The sequence below is a fragment of the Bombyx mori genome, chromosome 13 (assembly GCF_030269925.1).
Source record: "Bombyx mori chromosome 13, ASM3026992v2".
NCBI lineage: Eukaryota > Metazoa > Arthropoda > Insecta > Lepidoptera > Bombycidae > Bombyx > Bombyx mori.
In genome coordinates, this window is record NC_085119.1 from 9,447,301 (window position 1) to 9,466,557 (window position 19,257).

General features: G+C 36.8%; 1 protein-coding gene across 1 annotated transcript in view; it reads left to right on the plus strand.

Annotated features, from left to right (window-relative positions):
• The window catches only part of LOC110385536 (uncharacterized), a 187,923-nt gene that overhangs the window by 88,098 nt on the left and 80,568 nt on the right, over nt 1-19,257 (plus strand). The window contains exons 4-6 of the mRNA XM_062671953.1: nt 5,943-6,080; nt 7,064-7,177; nt 8,886-9,044. Of these exons, the coding sequence (XP_062527937.1) occupies nt 5,943-6,080; nt 7,064-7,177; nt 8,886-9,044 (411 nt within the window). The remainder of the gene's footprint in view (nt 1-5,942; nt 6,081-7,063; nt 7,178-8,885; nt 9,045-19,257) is intronic.

Consider the following 19,257-nt stretch of genomic DNA (forward strand, 5'->3'; position numbering starts at 1 on the left):
CGGCAGGAAGCTTCTGTCCGGGCAGAGGGGTTTGCCACGAGGCCCTTTATGTGCCCCCGCAAGGGATCACGACGATCCATGTTATAAGGTTGCTGCCTACTTAAGGCACACTATTGAAAACTCACAGTCTAATACAACTTAACACTTCCCTTTCACATACTAGGCAGCGGCTTGGCTCTATGGCATTGCTGAAGTCCATGGGCGACGGTAACCACTCACCATCAGGTGGGCCGTATGCTCGTCTGCCTATAAGGGCAATAAAAAAAAATCACATACATTACACACGATACAATAATAAAAATTTACTCTACAGTTACAAACTTCTAGACTAGAATTTCTGAGCCAGACGAGCTTCATCATTATTAATATTCTAATTAAATTAACTTACTTATGTAATTTTCAAAAGTTAAATATGAAAATTACAAGTTTTAATTTAATTATCAAATTTTGTACTAGGTTTTAATAGTAAGTAAATCTATATATTAATACGTGAAGCAAAAACTTTGTACCACTTTTTACAAGAATTGCGCGGACGGAGGAGTATGAAATTTTCCACACTTATACAGAATAATGGATTAAAAATACATTAAATCAATAAAGAAAACATAATACACACTACCATGTATTTGACACACGCACATATACTCTTTGTTTATATTAGACTTTAAAGTCTGTAGTCAAATTGAGAATAGGTTAATATTGGGACTTTTTGGCGGGAACGCGAGGAGTGAAGTTGTGTGATTTGTTTTATTTTGTCTATTTAGTGTTTCTTCAGGTTTAAATGTGTAATAACGGTGGTTTATTAACTGTTTAATATCTGTGAAAGTGCACAAATGTGGGAAAATGAAACAAAGCTGCTGGACGTAACTTCTTGGGTTCCTCCAAAAAGTCCACTGAAAAAATCTCAGTAAATGACCACCATTTTACTGCGATTATATTTCATCCCATATCATCTAATTTCATTAAATTTCATCCCAGTTGATTAATGTTTCAAATTAATCATCTTCATTTAATTTCGCTCCATATTATCATTTTTCATAAAATTAAGAATATAAAGTAAAATAAGACATGACTTAAAGGTCTTAGTTACCAGGTCATAAAATCTCTTAAAAAAAAAGGTTAATATTGTTTATCTTTAATATTATACTAGCGACCCGCCCTCGCTTCGCTTCGGAAACATTAAAACACACATGAAACCAAAAAAAAAATTAATTTTTTTTTTAAAAAAGTAGCCTATGTTCATCAGGGACAATGTCGGCTTCTAATGGAAAAAGAATTTTTCAAATCGGTCCAGTAGTTTTGGAGCCTATTCGAAACAAACAAACAAACAAATCTTTCCTCTTTATAATATTAGTATAGATTTATAGTGTATAGTGTAGTCTTGACGAAATCTGTAACAAAAGAACAATAATAATGTTTAAACTTATAATTGCAATTAATTATAGTCGAATTTCGACTACTGTGGGTCCACTAGTATGGAATAAATAAGCAACGTATTTCATAAAGCATCGAGCTTGCTATTCATTCGGCCATATTTTATTGTCTGCCAACTTCAACCGCACCCCGTACCTGGATAAATAAGTGGCCATTTGCAAATTGTATTTCATAAACCGAACCAGAATTGCTAATAACAAGACAATATTATCCTATTTGTGAATTTATTGCTCCTTGTTTGAAATAGGTCTGAAGGTTTACGATTCCGAGCGGATTTACCAGATTTCTAGTTTAGTTTTTCTTTGAAAACTATTACATTTTGTATCTCTGAATTAAAACTTATCGATAATCTACTTAACTACGGCTGATAAAATTCTGTGCAGAAAGATAGAATAGAAATTAAAAGTAAGGATGTATATAGCGAAATATTGTGCAAAATAAACAGATTTGCTGTAAATTCTCGCCCACCACGTAGACTATGTTGATGGTAAATGCCAGAAACCTTCTTTGAAGTGCCAACAACAACTGTACTAAGTTACAACTCAATCGTACAAAAGACGGGCGAAGGCCTATAACAACACGAACAAACAATGCCGCCTTTTCCATATTAAATTACTTTTGCATGATAATTGTAACTTTAACATTATAGTAGACCATCTTGTGTAACATTTTTAGAATACAAGCTTACAGTATGCAATCACGATTACTGATTAATAAAATAACAAAAAGAACAATTTTTTTTAACCCTTATATGGATGGACGAGCTCACGGCCCACCTGATGTTGAGTGGTTTCCGGTGCCCGTAGACATCTACAACGTAAAAGCCGCTACCCAGCTTGAGATATGAGTTCTAAGCTATCAGTATAGTTACAAGGGCTGCTCCACCCTTCAAGCCGAAATGCTTTACCACTTCACGGTATAAACAGGCAGGATGGTGGTACCTACCCGTGCGGACTCACAGAGAGGTCCTACCACCAGTAAACCTACCACTATAACTGCCATTGAAGATTTTAATATTTGAGGGCAACGTGATGTTTTAAAAGTAACACTATCGACTTTATTATTGTCATTTCGGGAATGCGACTAAGAGTATTTTAATCGAACTCACAATTAAAGTATTAAGTAGAACTAGTGGTCCCGCAGTAGTCGAAATTCGACTATAATTAATTGGAATTGTAAGTTTGTACACTATTATGATTGTATTTTATACTTCTATAATCACAAATTCCGCCAAGACTACATTATAAAAAATATTAACAAAGACAAACAATATTTAATCTATTCTCAATTTGACGAAAGACGTCAAGAACAAAAGTTTGACAATAAATAGTATGCATGCGTGTGTATACATACATGCAGTAGTATGCATACATGGTATATAGTGTGTGTAATGTTTTCTTTATTGACTTAATGTATCTTTTATGCATTCTTTTAAAAAAAATATTAGCATTGTGTACTTCTTCTCTATATTCTCTATAAGTGTGGAAAATTTCCTACTCCTCTGTCCGCGCAATTTTCGTAAAAAGGGATACAAAGTTTTTGCTTCACGTATTAATATATAGATTTCTGTATCGTTCAATTTACTGTGAAGAGCTCTCAGAAATTAAATACCTGATTTTGGTTCAGAAAATTCTCAAACTCAATTAAAATTGCAACCTTTGAAATTCAATTTGTGTTGAATTTCATTATTTTTTTTTTTTTTTTTATTGCCTTTGTAGGCAGACGGGCATATGGCCCACCTGATGGTGAGTGGTTACCGTCGCCCATGGACTTCAGCAATGCCAGGGGCAGAGCCAAGCCGCTGCCTACCGCTTAATACTCTCCACAAGCCTCGTTTGAAGAAGGACATGTCATAGCGCTCGGGAAACACCGCGGAGGGGAGCTCATTCCATAGCCGGATGGTACGTGGCAAAAAAGATCTCTGGAAACGCACTGTGGATGACCGCAGCGGCTCCAGGTAGTATGGATGAACTCTACTCCGGTGGCGGGCGGTGCGATGGTAAAAACGAGATGCTGGTATCATCTCGAACAATTCCTCAGAGCACTCCCCATGGAACATACGGTATAAAATACAGAGGGAACCGAAGTCCCTCCGCAAACCCAGAGGCTCCAAACGATCCGAGAGAATGGGATTATCGACAATCCGAACGGCCCTCCTCTGTATGGAGTCAAATGGAAGAAGCTGGTATTTGGGAGCCCCGGCCCAGAGATGAGAGCAGTACTCCACGCGAGGCCGGACTTGTGCTTTATAAAGCAAAAGTCTTTGTCCAGGCGTGAAGTACCGCTTCGCTCTGTTGAGGACTCCCAGCATTTTGGACGCCAACTTGGCTTTGCCTTCCAAATGACTCCGAAACTGGACATCGCTCGAAATGTCGACCCCAAGTATCCCGATACTCTCGGAAGGTTGCAGGGATACTCCTTGGAATTGCGGCGCCATGATTCATTTATTAAACAATACGATTCTGATTTTAATAATTCATTTGCTATTCAACCATACCTTCGGTCGGAACGGTCGACATTTTTATCGTAATCAGAATTATTAGTCTTATTCAATATTTTTACCTTTTTATTTCTTCATATATGACACCCCTTGTAAAGACTGCATGGTACATTCGTATATGTACGTATATCTCGGTCCAAGGAGTGTGTACGGCGCGGTAATGCCCATACTCTTGAAGCCGTAAAAAATGTCACTTAAATTATACTCATTTAGTAAAAGAAATACTGATATAATAAATATGATTAGTTTTTTGGGTACTATAGTTAAGCAGACAACTTGATAGTTAACCTAGTGGTAAGCTATCAAGTGGCGGTAGGAACTCTTGTGAGACCACACGGGTAGGTACCGTCACCTTGCCTATTTCTGCCGTGAAGCAGTAATGCGTTTCGGTTTGGAGGGTAGGGCAGCCGTTGTAACTATACTGAGACCTTAGAACTCATAGCTCAAGGTGGGTGGCGGCATTTACGTTGTAGATGTCTATGGGCTCCGGTAACCACTTAAAACCAGGTGGGCTGTGAGCCTGTCCATCCACCTATGCAATATTTAAAAAAACTGGTAACTGAATCCCTTAGTGGTCACATGAACATTTACTTGTACCGTTAGGTATGTGGTCGAACTCTGTATTTCATTATATTAATGGCAAATTGATTTCCTAATTCGATGATAAGCTCTACCAGGTTATGTTTTTTGTAATTATTATTATTTTTGAGATCACGACCTATTAGGTGTTAAATGGTTACCGGAGCCAATACCGCCATTCAGCTTGAAACCAACGGTTGCCCCACTCTTCAAGCCGAAATGCAGTACTGCTACACGTCAGAAATACGCAGAGTAGTAGTAGTAGGTCGTGCTTAAAATATTAAGACTGTAATGTTTTATTAATATTACACGGTTATATTGTGATATCATAGCCAGTGCAATAGAGTTGAATGTTTTACGGATTATTATACGATTTTGTTATTGTAAAATTCACTTCTTAGTAAATTTGTCATTGAACATACCTCATTATTCTGTGGTAATACTTTGTTGTCATCGAACAATACGAAATTCCTTTACGAAAAGAGGTTTATAATTTTATCGGAGTGAAATTCTGAAATCAAACACAATATTTCATCATTAATGAGGTTTGTACCGTACAATATAAATACCTTTTATGTGAGTCAGTTTCGTTTACACACGTTCGAGGCAGAAGGCGCCCGCGGCTTCTTGCCTCGCATCCACAGGCCTACAGCCTCTGTAAACATTTTGTTTGTTATTGTTTAGAATTACCTACCTAAACAAACCGCCTCATAAATTCAGAACTTTCCGCCCTTAACTTTTATATTGACCTATTTGTGTTAAGCTTTGAAAATTATTACTCTTTACCTCGTTCACTGAGGAGTATGCAAGGTGCCTTTATAAACTTTGCACGTATACGACAGAGTTATAAGAAACTAGCTAATTGTTTTCTAGTTTTATATTTTAAACTATCGGATGATTTTGCGCTATATAAGAATCTATAAATAGATTCATCGCTTGATGGATATTGCATATTAGTAAAAACGTGGATTGAAAAAAAGGTTTTGGTCATAGTATAGATATTTTAAGAACGTTGAAATAAAAATAATTTACGTTACATTGCATTTACCTTTACCAACCTTACCTTTATCAATGAATAGTATGAAAATACAGACAAAATGAATATTTCACTTTCACTTTTCACGAATTTCAAATTTTGAATGTTTTTAAAAAATAATTTTAGAAAGGGTTTACGAATTTCCATATCGCTTCGAAGATCTACGTAATTTTCACTCCGCTTTTATTTAAAAAGTTAACATTCCAAATTCAATTATTTTCTATACAAATATCACTTATATTACCGTCTCTGAAAAAAACACGTCACCTCAAATAAATCTATCACCAATTAATCTCAACACCGTTCTCCCTGCTATAGCAGTTGCAAATTAGTTTATGATGTTATGTCACGTTTTGTTTTCATTACTGAAATAAAATTTTGTGATTTTAACAGATGAGCAAAGACGAATCTACGGCTCGGAAGCGGGTGACAATCCTCCTCGTTACGTCAGCAGTCCTCAAAGACAAGCATCACCATTCCCGTTAGAGAGCACCAATCGACGTTATTATAGAAGAAACAGGAACTCTAAAGGTTATAAAAATAAAATTATATTATGATATTCAATTAACACAATTGTTACAAAATCTGCAGCATGCATGTACATTGCTAGATTTAGGAGCAATTTGGTAGAGGCCTACATTACGACGTGAAAGCCTAAAATACCTAACATATTTGCTTTTGGGCATTGTTCAATTACACCGGTACTGCCAGTTCAGAAAATATCTGGAGAGTCTTCACTGTTACAAAACTCAAAACCCAATTTCATGTTTAAAGGCACATGAGATGTTGTGGTGTCTACTTTGGTTGACAATTAATAAAAAAGTCAAATTGGCCTTGATTGGGTTGTTTGATGTACACAATCATTAATAGTGGGCTCGGTGCTAGAATACGTTTCGTTAATTGTCCTGGAATAAAAAAAGAGAGACATTCGGGTGTCCATAAGACATGGACACGCGAATGGAGTTCGAGTTCTTTTTGGTATATATATTTTGTGTGTTGTATTAAGTAATGTGTGACTAAAACATATAGAGAACTTCTGGAATATTAGTAAGAAAAATATTTCACATATTCATGGTAAGCAGCGACCTGGTTCTGCCTCTGGCATTGCTGAAGTCGATGGGCGACGATAACCACTCACTATCAGGTGGGTCGTATGATATAGTCTGCCTACAAGGGCAATAAAATAAAATAAAAATGTATATTTTCGACAGAGACGGCAAGCTGACTTGGTAGTAAAATGTTCTAGTTTCCTAGGTGAATAGGTAAATTGGGATGCCTAAAAAATCACTGCAAGAAGACGTTACTTTTCTGTGTCTGTGACTGTGTCTGTGTCGTTTTTCATCGCTATTGTTACATTTTTATCGGATCTAGCTACTCAAACCGCTACGAAAAGGAATTCCGTTCCAAAAATTACTGATTTGATATTCTAATTTAATTAAATGATAATTTCTGAAATTTAGCCTACCACGAATGCTTTACTACGGTTACAAATAATGTTAAACTGTTTTGTGTAGGTGAGGAAATATTTAGTGGGGATGTTGGCGGTGGCACCCTGTCTCGCCGTCGACGCGGAGATGACTTCGTTCAAGAAAATAACATTCGGAACAATCGTCTTTGCCTCAATAATGGTGAGCCTGAGAAATCATTTTTATATAAATAATATGTATCATTTGAGGAAGTATTCCCTTGTACGTCGCTGTAGTTGTAGTTTCATGTTGGATTTGATTTGAGAAAATGTTAGCTATTATTAACGAACAAGTAAGTTTACTAATCTATACATATAAATAAAATTGGAATGTCTGTTTGTAATGTTGAAATAACCGCTTTTTACATATGAATATGAATATATATGAATATATGAATATATATACGGTACTTACACGAAAATAACATTTTTTACAATTTTTGTCTGTCTGTTTGTTCCGGCTAATCTCTGGAACGGCTGGACCGATTTTGACGGACTTTCACCGATAGGTAGCTGATGATATAAGGAGTAACTTAGGCTACTTTTTTAGACTAGCTTTGCCTCACGGTGTCACCCGCGGTACGACAATAAACGCGGGTGATGTTGGAATAAATGTTATGTACATTGTCCGAAATTATAAAAAAACATTATTCATTACAGCGATTATAACTTCAGCATTAAAATACGTAAATGAAACATGCTTAATGTGATTTATGTTTGTTTTGTTCGATTTAAAACAATGTTATGTTTAAGACTCAAATAAAAAAAATACGAAATTGGAATAAAAGCTAATCTGCAATTGCATTGGTTTCACTTAATGCAGTGAAGAATGTTAATTAATTGTAGCTATTAAACACGGCACTATGGAATGCCTAATATCAATAATTTAGTACTGTTCAGTAATGTAAGGTATGAAATAAGGCATTACACATATTCTAAGGATCCTAGTTTAGTTATTGTAGCATCGCATTCAGTTGGTAGGTACATCCGTTAGAAGCTTAATACGGAGGTGGGTGCATGCCTTTGATAAGGATGCTTCGCATAGTTTCACTGACGCACGTGTTTGCCACATGCCTAAATACCATAGACAATGAAGGAATTATATTAAATGTGATGAACCCTGTTTGTGATCTTTGTACACAATATTTACATATTTTTTGGAATAAAACGAACTTTGTATCGTTTTACTCATTGCTCGCAGACTTCAGAGCTTTTTTCAATATATCCTTTACATTCTCTATTTCTCGGAAACTCTAAGAAAAGCTCTAATGGTTTGATTATTTGGTTTATCAGCCAGTCTAAGGTCGACAGCGGTATACTTTAGACATTTTTTTTTATAATTATTATACCTAGAATACAAACACATATTTTGTTTAAAATATGGGAACGCATTACCATAAGATTTCAATACTATTAAAAAGATATAAATTAATTTCAAACATTTTATTACAAACTTAAGTGATTTTCAATTCAAATATTAATTTTAAATAATTTTAAGCCACAAACTTCATTGAAAGCAACAAAGTAGAATTGATGATTAAAAATGGTAAAATAAGTCACTATAGTATTTATGTTTTTTTTTATTTATTGATTAGATGGGTGGACGAACTCATAGCCCACCTGGTGTTAAGTGGTTACTGGAGCCCATAGACATCTACAACGTAAATGCGCCACCCACCTTGAGATATAAGTGGGTCTCAAGTATAGTTACAGCGGCTGCCCCACCCTTCAAACCGAACGCATTACTGCTTCACGGCAGAAATAGGTAGGGTGGTGGTACCTACCCGCGAGTACTCACAAGAGGTCCTACCACCAGTAAATTTTCTAGGGACGTAAAACATTTAAATTACGTATTCAATTTAATTATACAGGTACCTCAAGCTCTGGGGGTCAGGGTGAGCGTGAATGCGAGTCACCTCCTGAGCCGGCTCCTCCCGAAGTGCCTCCGAGAGGGCCATCTTTGCACGTCACTTTGCGCCATCGACCTTGCGAACAGAATGCGGAACCTGATCGTCTTTATTTATCTGAAGGTAAGAAGAGGTGGTTTCTTAACCTTTACATCAAAGGGCATTAAGACTTCGGTACAAAGGTCAAGAAACAAGTGCAAGACTAAGATGCATCATGAGCTATTGAGCACGCATCAATGTTGTTTTTTTTTTTCTCTGAACATTATACCAATGATAATTAACCATAAAAACTAAATTCAGCACGTTATTGGATTACCTAATTATCAAGAGAAATATAGAAAATATAAACGCGTTTCTCAAGAGTTTCTAAACACTTATTTAGTAAATAAGATTAAATCTGCCATGTAGTCAAGGCATTATAATATTAAAAATATTGGAGTTTTCTTCGTCATTCGTCGGTAGAATATAACTTTTATGACTTTACATTAGAAGGTGACAAAAGGGCAGACGGCTATTATTGTTAACATCATAGTTGTGTTTTATGTATTTTTATGACTTCGTTTCACTTCATTACTGCGTTGTAAGTACAAGGTCTAAATAACTGGAGTAATAAAAATATACTTATCACAGTCAAAGTTACGTTCTAGTATAATATTTTCTTCAAGTTTTGCGAGTCGGAGACATCATTAAAATTATATTAAAATTATATTAACGGCTTAGTTTCACGTTTATAATTTTCATTTTATTATTTCTGACGTTTTGAATACTTTACAGTTTTTGTGGTCTGTCGTAGACAGTTTTTGTAGATCGTGCGTGATCACGAAAACTGTTTTTTTTTTTTTTTGCTTAGATGGGTGGATGATCTCACAACCCACCTGGTGTTAAGTGGTTACTGGAGTCCATAGACATCCACAATGTAAATACGCCACCCACCTTGAGTTATAAGTTCTAAGGTCTCAGTATAGTTACAACGGCTGCCCCACACTTCAAACCGAAACGCATTACTGCTTCACGGCAGAAATAGGCAGGGCGGTGGTACCCACACGCGCGGACTCACAAGAGGTCCTACCACCAGTAATTATTATTTTGTATTAAACTAGCCAATTTAACATTAGAAGCGAGACTAAGCCGTAAAAGCGGTTTTAATTACGGTTAAGATAACTTTTTTCTTATTAGCTAAATTTTATTCGAGACAAGAATATTTGAAGGAGAGAAAAGGTGATTTTGTTATGCAAACCGCTTGATTTTTTAACCTTTGTTGGGAAGAAAACAAACTTCCCGAACAAACTTCTCTTTTAATCTAAGTTTGCAGATAAGGGTTCTGTAAAATGTGGTTAAATTTTACAGCGAGCGTTTGTGCGCTTGTACATATTCGTTTAAATACTAGATCGAAATACTTTTGAAATAAATATTTATTTATAATTATCTAAATATACATGTTTATTCCCGTAATGTTGTACTTAGAATACGAAAATAATTAAATACGTATGTATTAGGTACGCTTGTAAAATTGAATAGCGTGGTGGATTGATGGTAGACCGCGTTCCCCCGACCGCTCTGGGAGAAGGTGTAACGCGGCGCCATCAAAGCGGGCTCTCGGCCCGCTGAACGAGGGAACCGGTGGTCGTGTCGCTGGCGGCCGCCGGTCCGGGGTCCGTGGGACGGTGGGATGGATGTAATGTGCTCTGCGTCAACCCTGTCCCGCCGTTTCAATAGCCCCGACTGGGCTCCGGCCCGGTCCGAGGTAGGGCGCCGGTTGTGAGCGGCAGGAGTTTTTAGTGAGGTTCAACTCCCACATACCTCACCTGCCGCGCGGGTGGGGATCCGGCGATTTTCTCCTGTGGAAAAAAAAAAAAACGTTATGGATTTAAACTTCCCTGGTAGACGAAATTCGACTATAACTAATGGAAATTATAAGTTTGTACACTATTATGATTCTATTGTCAAGGACTATTATACTTCTTTTAATTACAGATTTCGTCAAGACTACACTTTAGACAAATATTAATAAAGAGAAAAAAATATTTAATCTATTTTCCATTTGACAGATTATAACTGACAGATTGCAAAGAAAAGTTTGACAATAAACAAATAGTATACATGCGTGTGTGTGTCAAATACATGGTAGTGTGTGTAATGTTTTCTTTCTTGATTTAATGTATCTTTTATGCATTATTTAAAAAAAAATATTAGCATTGTGCACTTCTTCTCTATATTCTCTATAAGTGTGGAAAATTTCATACTCCTCCGTCCGCGCAATGTTCGTAAAAAGGGATACAAAGTTTTTGCTTCACGTATTAATATATAGATAGCACACGTTCTAGCCCGTTTAATGTAATGAAATTATATGCGGTCGTAAAATACTAGTTAAGCAAGCCCTTTAATTGTGTAGTTACTTCATGTAAAGTTTAATCGAAAACGTTAAGAGTTTTACGCGGCCCCAACTTTCCTTACATTGACAAATTAGATACTTGGTTTTACTTCGTCTGAGATTGTGTACTTAATGACTTAGCAAAAGTTTTTTTTTTTTAAATATCAAATGTATCAATTCTGTACTTCGAAAAGAAGAGTTGAAAGAGCTAAAAATCACAAAGTCAGGTGTTTAACAGTGTACAGGTCAGATTGTCGGTCGCGTTTTTCAGCCGTAACGAAAGAAGAAAGCTGCTAAATTTGATTTGAACTAGACTCTGACAGAGGATGAGTCGCTTTGATGTGGCTGCCCCTCGCCCCCCTCCCCGCCGTGCCCTCGGCCCGTTGAAACGGCGCGCACTTACAGAGAAACTCTTACCGTAATTTAATTTTTATGATAGCGCATTGTAAGCGCCCCTGAGAGACTTTCACTTAGATTTCCTCTATGAAACGAATTGGATTACAGGCGCTAGTAAATATTCGAGAAAAACTAACACTTTTTGCCATAAATATTAAACAACCGTGGGAACTTTGTATTCTGCTAAGTTGAAGTTAGGTAGGCATGGAAATGAATTAAGCAAATCTTGATTCAAACAAGAAAATAGCCTCAAAAGGTCTTGAAAGTTTAATGGAATCGAACGGGGCCCGGCAAAGTAGTCGGAAGTTTGCGCGGGTGACAAATTGGGCACTTGACCCGCACGTCGACCGAACCTCCCCGCGCTTGTTTCTCGAGGACCGTAATAAGTTTAACTTAAAGTAAACTATATTCCACTCCCTCTAATTTGCTCCATCTACACGGCCACGACATTTTTGCTCGTAAATTAAACGAATCACATTTGTGGTATAATTTTTATGAGCAGAAGTTTTCATGGCCTACCAGGTGTAAAATGGTTATTGGAGTTCGTAGGCATCACGTCTTGAATAACGGCCCGAACAGAGCACGAGATTGAAGTCTCTCTGTTCTTAGTGTGGTATCTAGCCGTGCGAGCTGACGATACGTCCTACCATCAGTGACTCCGAGTAGTTAGTGGTAAACGAAGCTATGTCTTCATAATGGAAGTTTTTTTTATTTTTATTGCTTAGATGGATGGACGAGCTCACAGCCTACCTGGTGAGTGATTACTGGAGCCCATAGACATCTACAACGTAAATGCGCCACCCACCTTGAAATATAAGTTCTAAGGTCTCAGTATAGTTACAACGGCTACCCCCACTCTTCGAACTGAAACGCATTACTACTTCACGGCGGAAATAGGTGGGGTGGTGGTACCTACCCGTGCGGACTCCCAAGAGGTCCTACCACCAGTGAAAGTCATACGAAAGCCCCGATACAGTTTGCATCAGTTAACCTGCGTATGCCAGGCATATTGTAAAAATGTATTAGACAACGGAATCTTCTAAAATTTATTTAAGCACATTAAAATATTTGACTTATGAAAATAGTTCATATAAGGTGAATTTACGTTATAAACAATTGGTTGTTTACTCGAATATTCCATATTATATTGCACCAGGACTCGCTGTCTCGTCTCACCGGTCTCTTGCTTGAAATGAGTCTCCCCCTGAGATTCAGCGTAATTTAATTTTTACGATGCCGTATTGCCGGAGCTTCCGTGAAGCGTTGTTTGCAGTTAAAACTCAAAACACAGCCGTCTTTAGCTATTATAATAATATTAACGTGGAATTTACAACCGTCTTGACAATCTGAGAGTTTAACTTGTTTAGTAATTAAACGTTGCATGTATGTATGTTTGTTTTAGAAATTGCAGATGTCTAATCTCATGTCGTAATTATGGAAAAAATGTGACAAACAAAAATTATTAATCTAGTTTTTTAAGCAATATGAATTAATAGTTGAAAACATAATAGAGAATAGCATTTGGCCCGTTTTATCTATGAGTAATAGTGACGGGGTGTGCTCTATGCGGCTCATGAACATCAGAAGTGCTCGGGGCAAAGTTAAACAACTGTCTACATGAGAATGCTTTGCGAGAACGATCTAGCTTCAATCACAGAAGCTAGCATGCATTTTTTTTGTGTCTATAAAATAAAAAGCATTTTAACAATCTCATTATAATATACAGACGTCCGTATCGCGTTTTATACGTTCCTATGTTCATTGCGCCGTCTTGATGGCGAAATAAAAATGTTATTACTCAGTTTAACATCGTGGTGAAATTGATATAACTCAGAGTATTCTTTGTTGGCACTCTTCTATTTCATTTGACGGACATTTAAAGACAATCTGGGAATGTTTTCGTTTCACAATACACTTTTATGACTGAGTTATGGCCAGCGGTGGAATGTGTGCATTAAATTTAATGTTTTCGTACAGTTATGACTGCTACTTTTTAGGGTCATACTTTTTGTCTGTTGGCTGTACATATTGTTTAATTCGGTCCGTTATTTATATATGTATGACATTATAGTCGGAGACAATTGCAAGTGTACAAATTTGGAATTTTAATAAAAGTTTATATGTTGCAATGTTTGTTACTCAGTCACAAAAAAATGACTGGTTTCAATATTTAATTTGGATGAAATTACCCTCAAATCTGGATTGAAACATAGAATACATTTTATGAATAAATGTCAAGAGCCGAGCAACATCGGATATTATTGTCATAATAAATTTGCAAGTTGCTCACTTCTTCTTTTTTGTCGTAGCACTCTTATCAAAGCGGTCGTGGTCGTTAGTCAGTATCATTGCCCTGGGCAGATGTTACGCGTCTCATGAGCAATTACGCGTCTTATGAGTATTAAGCGATAGGCAGCGGCTTGGCTCTGCCCCTGGCATTGCTGAAGTCCATGGGCGACGGTAACCACTCACCATCAGGTGGGCCGTATGCCCGTCTGCCTACAAAGGCAATAAATAAAAAAAAAAATCGCCACTTCTCCCGGTTTGTGGTGAACATTTATTCCAATAACTGCCAACTGCTGACTTCAGTTGAACGTTCCATTGCATGGCCAACTTTCCACGTGGTCTGGTCATGGTGCCCTCTACTTTGCACTGAACCACAAGGCGCTCTATGGGGTCACTTGTTCACTAGTTTATGTTAAATCGACTGTATTTATGGTCCAAAGTGTGAGGCAAATAATTATTTATCCCGGGAGAATGTAAGGTGTTTCGTGATTTCGTGAACAAAGAGGGGTATTCCTCGCAAAAGGAGTGATATATTTTTTATTTCCTCCAATAGCTGGTGAACAATACGCTTCTAAAGTTTTTTTAGCAACGCACATGGAAGTCGACAGTTCCGGGGACAGTCAATCCACCGCCAATTGTCTAGGACTCCTTTGAAACCGAGTTTGAATGCATATTTTTATGTATTTATATGTTACATATACTAATTGGTACTGTAGCCGTAGACGTTCAGCTCAACTAGAGAATAGTTCAATGTACTTCGTGCAGCATACTGTTATTATTCAAACTATAATTTAAACTAATAGAGGGGTCTTTGAATTTATTTTTCATCCACAAAGTCACAGGCGGATTTGTAGACGCACTGGTATAGCACGATAAGTTTTCTATGATATTAACAAGTATATTTTCTCGTAGAGCTGGTATTTTGTTTCACGTAAATACGTTTAAAGATAATAAATGCTATTGAGCATTACCTGTTTCTCGCTTACATTATATTACATAACTGATCAAAAGTAAAAATAAAACACAGAAGCAAAAATCAAACTATTATTAATAATGAATAATGATAATAATGAATAAGAAAGTGTTGTTAATAATGTATGTAAAATATATATTTTTATAGTAGTTCTTTAAATAGACTATTCTTTAAATAATATTAAGTAGACGCGCATTGAAAAATATCCGCCCGTATGTGTTCGTTTCTCGATCAACTCAGACAATGTCATGTTTCGAGTGGAATCTACTCGATTCACTGCGATACTCGTGGGAGAAGAGTTTTAAACATCCTTCGTCCGGAAACCATTGAAGTGCTCATAAAACACTCACACAAGTATCCATATGGATTCGTGCCCCCTGCGCCTTTATATTATTTGTATTCCTTTCGTTGACATTCGAATGTGTTGTTTAACCCTATTGCATTAGGTAATGAAATTTCATGTCTTTTATAACATCCTAGATTAACAAAAACACATATTATATTACCGTTTTGTACTCAATCCGGACTATGAGTTGCTTTGTCTTTATTTATTTATATAAAGAAGATACTATCATTTTGAGGGAATAAGGAATTTGCAAAGATTAAAATTTTAGAGATATCATAAAAGCGATTTATACTTCGATTGGAATGAGGATATATGCGTTTCGATGAACAGATACTTACGTATTTTCCAATTTTTAATGTGTCTTTTTTATTTTATTTTTCATTGTTTAGATGTGTGGACGAGCTCACAGCTCACCCGGTATTAAGTGGTTACTGCAGCCTATAGACATCTACAACGTAAATGCGCCACCCATCTTGAGATTTAAGTTCTAAGGTCTCAAGTATAAGTTACAACGGCTGCCCCACCCTTCAAACCGAAACGCATTACTGCTTCACGGCAGAAATAGGCAGGGTGGTGGTACCTGCCCGTGCGGACTCACAACAGGTCCTACCACCAGTAAAGTGTCTACCTGATACTGCTCAATTATTATTGAAAGCTTGTTTTAATGATACAATTGTAATGCTTGTCGTACAAGCAAGTAAGTGAGCGAGTGCGCGATACGTCACAAGTAAGTTGGAAGGAACACTTTAAAGTTTTTCCGCGTAGCGCGGTACGGATCCGCGAACGGGGCCGGATAAATGATTGATGGCGGCCCTCCAAGTATAAACTCGATTATCCGACGAGACGCGAACAACTTACAACTTTTATGTAACGATGGATCAGGATTATTTGAAACTTTCGCTCGGAAAAAAAAAATCGACTCACGACACACTCATATTTGAGCTGAATATCAATGACAATGCTGTTCGGAGAAGTGTATTGTAAATTATAAAACATTGATCACTCAAAGTGAATCTAAAATATACTTGGCCTTCCAATTACTCACGATTGTCAAAAATAGAAATAATAAGAAATAAAATTTTCAACATCGTACACAAATGCTGTGAAAGAATAAATAGTGAGAATGGAATGCATTGTGGGCAAATTGCAATGTAGGCAAATTTTAAATCTAAAGAAAAATGGTTGGGTTAGATTATTGAATCAGATTTTTGTTTTTTTTTTTTATTTTTAAGCTATTGCATAGCTTCTATCGCGGGCCTTGAGCGCAGCGACTGAATCACGAAATTCCGTAACGAAAATAACCTGACACCCCCACTACGCCTACTATGTAGCTCGCGTTCAACACATTCACACGTTGCGCTGGTGTAGTGTTTGTGAATAAGCGCGCGGCGTGACGTCGCACTGTATGAGCATCATGAAAAGTCTGCCCATCTCTCTCTCACGCGGTCTAGCTTATGAGTGTGAAGGGGACAGTTAATGTTTTGCTTTTGTTAATGTTTATGAATATAGCGTGGTCTTATTTTATTATTGTTTTAATATTAAATTATTATTGTCTAACTATAATTGCATAAGTTGATAAAAAATGCTTTGCAATAGCTTTACCGCGGCAGTCCCCGAGTGCTACACGTCTTTTTTTTATTTTAACTGTATGAATGACTGAGCCATTAACCAGGTGCCTATAGATATCACAGCGTGAGTGCCACCACAAACCGAGACATGAGGTCCAAGTTACAATTTCTTTGTTTAATCAGGATGGTAGTAATTAGTAAGTGCAGGCGCGTAACCAGTCAACCTCTTCCACCAACAAAAGTAGCATTCGTTTTTGGAAACATGAGAAAAGGCGGTTGATGAATTTTCAATATTAATTAATTGAGTGTGGGACAACGTAAATAATAAGTATTGCATAGTCATTTAATTCGTTATAATTTCATAAAGATAGTCCTGTTTCCTTTCCACGACCATCTGGAGAATAACCGAGTCTTCGCTAATTCTTGCTGTGGAAAATATCCTACAAAAAATTCACTGTGGGAACGGTTAATTTGTTTGCTCGCAAACGTTTACGGAAAAATAGTTGCGGTAACGCAAAACTCGGAGACATATAGTTGAATAACTGGCTAAAGCATTACAGGAATCCACCAAGAGTATTTTTACTCAATACGGCTTGTATAAATCAGAGCCGCTTAGTCGGTAGCTTTCAACAAAAAATTTCATTATAGAGAAAAGGAAACGATGTAGCTGCACAAATATTTGTTTACCCAGTTTTTTGTTTGTATAAACATACAAGTACAACAAGGTTGTGTACAAATCGTTTGCTTCGATAGAATGTACGCTTACCGCCAGTGGGTGGAAGAAATTCGAACATTTTAGCGTCTTACCATCTCCACACTCCACACTCGTAGCCCCACCGTCGTCTAGAGCTCTCAAACGCGATTTAGTAAGGCTACTTTACAGACGGCCTGTCTATACGAGTATTTTAGTTACGTCACCTTTATTTCAAATTGATTTGAAAAGAAATGAAATTTGAGAATGCGATGAGTTTGTTTGATTGATGATGATTTGCTCGTGACAGGGTTTTGTATTGGATATATTAATAAACTAAAAGATTATTCTGTGAACAAACTGTTAATCTCAACCTAAAGTATCGAATTGTATAGGAAAAGTCAATTATACTGTCTTTACTACATATTATAAAACAAAGTCGCTTTCTCTGTCCCTATATCTGTCTGTCCCTATGTATGCTTAAATCTTTAAAACTACGGAACGGATTTTGATGCGGTCTTTTTTAATAGATAGAGTGATTGAAGAGGAAGGTTTATATGTATAATAACATCCATTAAATAGTGGAGAAACCAATGATAAAGTACAGTTTCCGAAGCGAAGCGAGGGTGGGTCACTAGTCTGAGGTAAAATACGTCTTTATCTTGTGTATTGTTGAAGATATTATTAACACAGAGGGTCTAGTTTTTTCTGTATGTATGTGTGTATATGTGTGCGTGTGTGTGTCCCACGGAGAGTGCTCTGAGGAATTGTTTGAGGGTTCTTAGGGTGACTACGAGTTTTCCTTTACAGTATCGTAACGCCCACAACCGGAACAGGGTTCATCTTCACGACGTAGAAGCAATGCAATCATCCACAAAGTGTGTTCATAAGTCTTTTTTGCCACCTACCAGATGGCAATCAGGCTTTGTAATGAGTTTCCTTCACTATTTCCTGAGTGCCATAATATGTAATTTTTCAAAATTGGTTTGAAGCGTGTATTTAACAATACACCATGCCTTTGTTATGCTCTTGCTGATTTTCATGACCGACGATGATCACTTACCACTAGGCTGCACTGGCTGTTTGGAATATTACGTATTGCTTACGAAGACAGTATAATCCATATAATTTTCTAATAAATAGCATAAGTACTTCTTCTATGATACTACAAATGAAAGTTACTTTTTATTGCTTAGTTGGGTTGACGATCTCACAACCCACTTGGTATTAAGTAGTTACCGGAGCCCATAGATATCCACCCCGAGGCATGAGTTCTGAGTATCAGTTTTTACAGTACAACGGCTGCCCTACCCTTCGAACCGAAACGCATTACTGCCTCACGGCAGAAATAGGCCGTGTGGTGATACCTACCCATGCGGGTTCACAAGACGTCCTACCATCAGTAATTATTTACTAAAACTAAAGTAAACTATTTAAACTATAAGCTGAATGACGACAAATGCTTGTAGAAATAAATAAAAATGTCAAATATGTCCTAAAAATTTCGAGATTTAACAAAGTGTTAATTATACATCTTGTATTTTACCATAGCAAAATTTACTAACAGTTAATCGATACACACGATTTGTATTGGGGGAGCCTTGTTGGCGCATTTCTCAAATTAATATTTAACGCGGATAATTTCGTAATCGTCACCTACCGAATTTCGTATAGGAATTTTTCCAGTTTAATGGTCTACAGACAA